Source organism: Haliaeetus leucocephalus, unplaced genomic scaffold (assembly GCF_000737465.1).
Source record: "Haliaeetus leucocephalus isolate CR32 unplaced genomic scaffold, Haliaeetus_leucocephalus-4.0 Scaffold656, whole genome shotgun sequence".
Lineage (NCBI taxonomy): Eukaryota > Metazoa > Chordata > Aves > Accipitriformes > Accipitridae > Haliaeetus > Haliaeetus leucocephalus.
In genome coordinates, this window is record NW_010973092.1 from 10,312,513 (window position 1) to 10,319,209 (window position 6,697).

General features: G+C 63.9%; 1 protein-coding gene across 2 annotated transcripts; it reads left to right on the top strand.

The window, feature by feature from the left end:
* The first annotated feature begins 241 nt into the window (after positions 1 to 241).
* Positions 242 to 6,146, top strand: FGFR4 (fibroblast growth factor receptor 4). Of its 2 annotated transcripts, XM_010579027.1 has the most exons (17): positions 242 to 314; positions 1,338 to 1,607; positions 1,714 to 1,803; positions 1,960 to 2,126; positions 2,214 to 2,337; positions 2,640 to 2,830; positions 2,947 to 3,085; positions 3,170 to 3,363; positions 3,608 to 3,753; positions 4,014 to 4,135; positions 4,236 to 4,346; positions 4,493 to 4,683; positions 5,058 to 5,180; positions 5,261 to 5,331; positions 5,609 to 5,746; positions 5,822 to 5,927; positions 6,000 to 6,146. In XM_010579027.1, exons 1-17 carry the CDS (start codon positions 242 to 244, stop codon positions 6,144 to 6,146), a joined length of 2,403 nt encoding a protein of 800 aa, XP_010577329.1. The 2 variants fall into 2 exon arrangements, with proteins under 2 accessions (XP_010577329.1, XP_010577330.1); XM_010579028.1 differs by lacking the exon at positions 1,338 to 1,607.
* The last annotated feature ends 551 nt before the right edge of the window (positions 6,147 to 6,697 follow it).

A 6,697-nucleotide genomic window follows, 5' to 3' on the forward strand; every position in this document is an offset into this window, starting at 1 on the left:
CACCCTGCCCAGGGCCCCCCCGTGCCTTGCCTCCCCTCCGTGCGCACCCACCCTCGGCGTGCCCTGGGGACCCCGCACCGCTGCCCCACGGTGCCCCAGAGACCAGCCACCCCCTCCCTGCCGGCAGGTCCCTGCCTGGCCAGGGCAGCGCGTGGGAAGGAGCTGCCTGTACCCGGGTCCCCTCACCCTGGCCCTGCCTGTCTCGCAGGGTGGGAACCGCCGCGCCGGAGGGGCCTGGAAGATGCGGCCCCTCTTGCAGGTCCTGGTGGGGCTGCTGCTGGTGGTTGCTGCCCAGGGCAGGGCGATGGAGCCAGGTATGGCTGTGGAGGGAATGAAAGGGGGCTTGGGGGCAGTGGGGAGGGGGTCCTGCTTTCTGAACGCTGACCCCCAGCTGGGCAGAGAGCCACTGGGGGTGCCGGGTGCTTGCCCTGGGCACGCAGCCCCACAGCTCTGACTGCTGGGCTGGGCTGGTGGGAGCTGGGGGCACCCATCTGGCTGGGGGGGCCAGCCTCTCCATCACGGGGTGAGGAGATGTGGAGGCTGGAAGGAGCAGGGTGGCTCCAGACAGGGCATCCCTGGGCTACGGGGGCTCAGCTCTATCGGTGGATGCGCCCGGCAGAGCGGGATGGCGTGAATACTGTGGGCTGTGGTACTTGTGTGGCTCAGTGGTGAGCGCAAATGCCTTAGAGGTGTGGGCGGTCCGTGCCTCTCGGTGGTGGGTACAGGAGAAGAACATGTCCCAGGGGACCAGAGGCCCAGCTGCCCCACATGCCGCCTGTGATGGCCAGGCGGAGGGCTGGGGATGCACTCCTGTCCCCCCAGGCTGCTGTATGTGGGCAGTTGGGCTGCCGTGGGTATTGCTATACTGGCGGTTGGGTTGTTTCTGCCCTGCATGTCCATGTGCCTGCTGCTGGCCATCAGTAGGCAGGGCACCGCTGCCCAGCCTGGGCATCACCCGGGCCAGCCAGGCTGTGGGGGTCCCAGCTGTGCTTGGGGCATGCGGAGGTCTGACAGCAGGTGGACTGGAGGGTTCGGTGCCCTCATTTGTTCAGTGCTGCGTTCGGTGAGGCAGGACAGCGTCGGGCACCCTGCACTGCTGGGAGTGGCCCTTGTGGAAGGACGGTGGCATGTGTGGCCTTGGACGGGGACATGCTGCTGGGGAAGCCATGTCCCCATGCCCCAGGGCAGAGTCCAGCCCTTGCCTGCCTCCAGAGCGGCAGAGCTGGGCACTGGGCTGCGTTGCACTGTGTGCTCTGCACACTGGGGTGGGCGTGTGGTGGGGCCCAGCTGTTGGGGAGGGGTGAGCACCGGGGCGGGCACTCACAGCATCTCTCCAGAGCTATTTGAGAGCCCGTTGCTGGAGTTGGAAGAGGAACATCTCCTGCTGGACCTGGGCAACACGCTGAAGTTGTACTGTGATGGCAACCACAGCGGTGCCAGTGTGGTCTGGTACAAGGAGTCCCATCTGCTTGTCCCGGGGGGTCGCATCCATCTCCAGCAGAGCCTGCTGGAGATCTCTGAGGTTGCCTACGAGGACTCAGGGCTCTACGTGTGCCGGGCGCGGGGGACTGGGGAGATCCTGCGTAACTTCACCATCTCTGTCGTGGGTAGGAGCCCCGGCAGCGCCCAACTCCACCCCAAGGCAGCAAGGCAGCCGCTGCCCACCCAGCCCTGCAGGCAGGGGTGTGCCTCTCAATCCATTTTCCTTTGCAGACACGCTGGCATCGGGTGATGACGATGAAGACAGCGATGGGGATGGTCCCCACGGAGACCGAAATGAGGAGCCTGTCTATGTACGCAGAGGTCAGTGCCACCCTAGGCAGGAGAGGGCAGCTGGGACAGTTCCAGGTGCATGGGGCACTGCTGCCTCCCACTCAGAGCACGAGTGGCTGGAAGCAGCTCCAGCAGCCTCCATGCTGCCCCTTGGCCCCCTCCCACTTGCGTCCCATGACTCCCCAGCTCCTTACTGGACTCACCCTCACCGGATGGACAAGAAACTGTATGCAGTCCCTGCAGGGAACACGGTGAAGTTTCGCTGCCCAGCCTCGGGCAGCCCCAGCCCCAGCATTCGCTGGTTCAAGAATGGGCGTGAATTCCGGGGGGAGCACCGCATCGGGGGCATCCGGGTAAGGGCCAGGTCCCCCCACTGCAGCCTTCCCTCACGGGGTCTGGCCCCCCATCACACCTCGCTGCCTTGCCTCCTCCCTCTGCAGCTCCGGCACCAGCACTGGAGCCTGGTGATGGAGAGCGTGGTGCCCTCCGACCGCGGCAACTACACCTGCCTGGTGGAGAACAGGTTTGGCAGCATCCGCTACAGCTACCTCCTGGACGTGCTGGGTGAGGGCTCCTCAGCGTGGTGCTGGTCCTGGCTCCCCAATCCCCCTGCGCCTAGCGGAGGGGTCAGGGTCACAGGGAAGGGGGTGGAGGACCCTCTGTTCACGTCCTCTCTGCTGGTGCAGCCGTCCTGTCCCTTGCACCCAAGGGACGTGGGGATGGAGACCAGGCTTAGGTTGCCTCAGTCTGCTGTAGGGCTGGGGAAGGGCTCTCTGTGGCTTCATGGTGGGTAGAGAGGGAGGGAGAAAGGAGCCCCTGCTCTGAGCCAGCGTGTCAGTGACACCGCTCCGCTCTCCTCTGCGCAGAGAGGTCCCCACACAGGCCCATCCTGCAGGCTGGGCTGCCCGCCAACACCACAGCCCTGGTGGGCAGCGACGTGGAGTTCTTCTGCAAGGTCTACAGCGATGCCCAGCCCCACATCCAGTGGCTAAAGCACATTGAGGTGAACGGCAGCAGCTACGGTCCTGACGGGGTCCCCTATGTGCAAGTGCTCAAGGTAACAAGGGCTGGAAGCACCCAGGTCCCAGATGCCCACCCTCAGGTGGTGACGGGGGAGTGCACAGAGTGTCCCAAGGAGGAGGGATGTTGACCATCCATCCATCTTCCCGGCAGACTGCAGACATCAATAGCTCCGAGGTGGAGGTGCTTTACCTGCGCAATGTCACTGTGGAGGATGCTGGCGAGTACACCTGCCTGGCAGGGAACTCCATCGGCCTCTCCTACCAGTCTGCCTGGCTCACCGTCCTGCCAGGTAGGGGTGGGGGTCCTGGTGTGGGAGCTGGGACCCCCGGCACGCAGGGACCATGGCTCAGGCCAACTCATTCACTCCCTCCAGAAGAGGAGCTGGTGCGGGAAGCTGAAGCCCCTGAGGCCAAGTACACAGACATCATCATCTACACCTCGGGTTCGCTGGCCGTGGCTATGGCCATCATCATCGTGGTGCTGTGCCGGATGCAGAGTCAGTCGAGCAAGCAGCCCCTGGAGCCCATGGCAGTCCACAAGCTCTCCAAATTCCCGCTTATCCGACAGGTGGGTGCTGAGCTGGAGCCCTGGGGGCACGGGGGGACCTTGGTGACTGACTGGCTCCGCAAGTGCCACTTGCGCCCATCACACCTTACCCTGCTGCCAGCCTTGGGGCTGCTGTCCCCACTGCCTCCTGTGGCTCCCTCACCCCGTTGCTCTGAGTGAGGGTCTCTCTGCAGCACCATTGGGTCTCTGTTTGGCCCTGGAGCACGGGGTGGGATGGCTGAGATGCCTTGGGCTCTCTCTGCAGTTCTCCCTGGACTCCAGCTCCTCTGGGAAGTCCAGCACATCCCTGATGCGCGTCACCCGTCTCTCCTCCAGCTGTGCCCCGATGCTGGCTGGGGTCATGGAGCTGGACCTGCCCCTCGACTCCAAGTGGGAGTTCCCCCGAGACAAGTATGGTGCCATGCGGGGCAGGTCTGGGACTGGGGGCTGTTCTCTCCAGCTGCCCTGGGGATGGCAGCATGTGGGTGCTGTATGGGGAGGTCTTTGGCCATCACCAGACACCTCAGCAGTGCCATATCTTGGGGTGCTGGGACTCGGTTTGGACCGAAGAGGGGCAGCCACACTGCCTCTGCCCCTCGGGGTCCAGCCATGCAGTGGCAGGGAGCGGGGCTGTCCCTGTGGTCCCTAACGGTTCTGCCCATCCCTGCCAGGCTGGTGCTGGGCAAGCCCCTGGGGGAAGGCTGCTTTGGCCAGGTGGTGCGGGCAGAGGCTTATGGCATCGACAGAGACCGGCCAGATAGAGCTGTCACCGTGGCTGTCAAAATGCTGAAAGGTAACAGCTCCCCTGCCAGTGTCCCAGGTGCAGAGGTGGCATCAGTGCCAGGCTGCAGTGCCACCCCAGCTGGCATGGTGACACGGCCCTTCTTCCTCAGACAACGCCACTGACAAGGACCTGGCTGACCTCATATCTGAGATGGAGATGATGAAGCTCATGGACAAGCACAAGAACATCATCAACCTCCTGGGAGTCTGCACACAGGACGGTGAGGGGGCTGTGCAGGCAGGGCTTGGGCAGGGCATGGGCATGGGGCAGAAGCAGAGGATAGGGGCTGTTGGGGACAGTGGCAGGTAGGATGCTGGACTGGGGCAGGGCAGGACAGGGGCTGAGCAGAGTGGACACCCTTCCCAGGGCCGCTGTACGTGATCGTGGAATTTGCCGCAAAGGGCAACCTGCGTGAGTACCTTCGTGCCCGCCGCCCCCCGATACCCGACTACGCTTTTGACATCGCAGCGATGCCTGAGGAGCAGCTTTCTTTCAAGGACCTGGTCTCCTGTGTCTACCAGGTGGCCCGTGGCATGGAGTACCTGGAGTCTAAACGGGTAGGGCTGGCACAGCCTGTGTGGGCTGCCTGTGCTTGGCTCAGCCTGGGTGGGGAGGGGCATGGTGGTGACTCCCTGTGGAAAGAGAGCCCAGCTCCTTCCCCCAGGCTGTCCAGAACCTCCCAGCCACATCCAGCAAAGCTCAGGGCAGTATCTCCCCAAAAATATGGGACTTAAAGCCTGACTCACCTCCTGGGTGTCTGTGTCCCCATAGTGCCTGTCACGGCGGCCAGCCTGGTGCAGGGTTGGCTCCACCACTGCAGAGGTGCTGGAGGGTGCGTGGGAGGGGAGCAGCAACTCTGGGTGTGGGGAGGGGACACGTGGAGCTGGAGCCGCCATCTCACACCCCCTGCGGGTGATGGTCCCCCCGGCAGTGCATCCACCGTGACCTGGCTGCCCGCAACGTGCTGGTCACAGCAGAGAGTGTGATGAAGATTGCTGACTTTGGCTTGGCCAGAGACGTCCATGACATTGACTACTACAAGAAAACCAGCAATGTGAGTGGGGGGGCCTGGGAGAGGGGCAGGAGGGGACAGGGACCCCCAGTTGGGGCTGAGCAGGGCGTTTGCTCCCATAGGGTCGCCTGCCAGTGAAGTGGATGGCACCTGAGGCCCTGTTTGACCGTGTCTACACCCACCAGAGCGATGTGTGAGTCCTGGGGCTGCTGGGGGCTGAGGGTGCTGTCGGTGTGGGATGAGGCAACGCCATGTGGTTATGCACATACTGGAGGGTCCCCGTGAGTAGGATGGGGTACTCCATGGGGACAGCAGCAGCAGGGCACATCTTCTCCAGGGGTGACGCAACCCTCTCCTGTCCCTGCTCCCACGGTGGCACCATAGGGTGGCAGTGGGGTGAACCGAGGCCCCGCCTGCCTGGGGAGGGTCCTAAGATGTGGTTGACCCCCATTTGCCTCACGTGATCCCAGGTGGTCCTTCGGGATCCTGATGTGGGAGATCTTCACGCTGGGGGGCTCCCCCTACCCTGGCATCCCTGTTGAGGAGCTCTTCAAGCTGCTGAAGGAGGGACACCGCATGGACCGGCCATCCAACTGCACCCACGAGCTGTGAGTACCAGCCAGTCGGGGTGGGCAGAGGCCATGGCTAGACACCGCTAACACCCCCGTGCCCCCCCCCCCCAGGTACATGCTAATGCGGGAGTGCTGGCATGCCGTGCCCTCGCAGCGTCCCACCTTCAAGCAGCTCGTGGAAGGGCTGGACAAGATCCTGGCGGCTGTTTCAGAGGAGGTGAGCGGTGGGGGGTCTGGTGGGTGGTGGGGCAGGCGGCATAGATGCTGATGGCACTGTCTCTCCTTGCAGTACCTGGACCTTTCCATGCCCTTCGAGCAGTACTCACCCTCCTGCGAGGACACCGCCAGCTCCTGCTCCTCTGATGACTCCGTCTTCACCCACGACCCGCTGCCGCTGGCTCCCCGCCTCTTCTCCTACCCCAGCGTGAGGACTTAAGGGTGGGCAGGGAAGGGCGATGCTGAGGCTGCCTCTGCCCTCGTGAGGAGCGGATCCGGGTTCCTGCAGGTTCCCTGCTTTGCCTGGTTTGAGGGGTGGGCTGCGAGTGGCAGTGCCAGGGCAGGGTGTCCATTTCGGGGCAGGGTGGCTCCATTTTGGCACCGAGCCTTCAGTCCTGGCTGAGACCTGCCTGGCATTACGGGGCAGCGGGAGCCAGAGCCTCTCTGGGGCCGGCACGGCCCAGGATGCCCATGGCATTGCCCAGGGAGCTGGGCTTTAGCCAGTGCTTCAGTGAAAGTGTCTCTGGGCAGGAGCCCCGCTGCTTGCTGGGCTCCTGCTGCATCTGTACATAGCCATAGAGATGAATATTTATGTACGTGAAATATCGACCTGATAAATTATTTTTTTGGAATAGACCCTGGTGCAGTTTCTGGGCTGCTCCTGGGGGGTGAAGGGCCCAGCTGAGCTGCACCCGCGCATCGGGGGCTGCCTCCTCACTCACTCCTCGCCCCAGCTGGCACGGGGGCCTGCAAGCGCTCCCGGGGGACACG

Bases quoted from the DNA above. Each gene is read 5' to 3' on its own strand.
- FGFR4 (XM_010579027.1), top strand. From the start codon at position 242: ATGCGGCCCCTCTTGCAGGTCCTGGTGGGGCTGCTGCTGGTGGTTGCT. The intron at 1,608-1,713 runs GTAGGAGCCCCG...TTTCCTTTGCAG, and splicing joins CTTCACCATCTCTGTCGTGG to ACACGCTGGCATCGGGTGAT. The intron at 5,928-5,999 runs GTGAGCGGTGGG...CTCTCCTTGCAG, and splicing joins TGGCGGCTGTTTCAGAGGAG to TACCTGGACCTTTCCATGCC.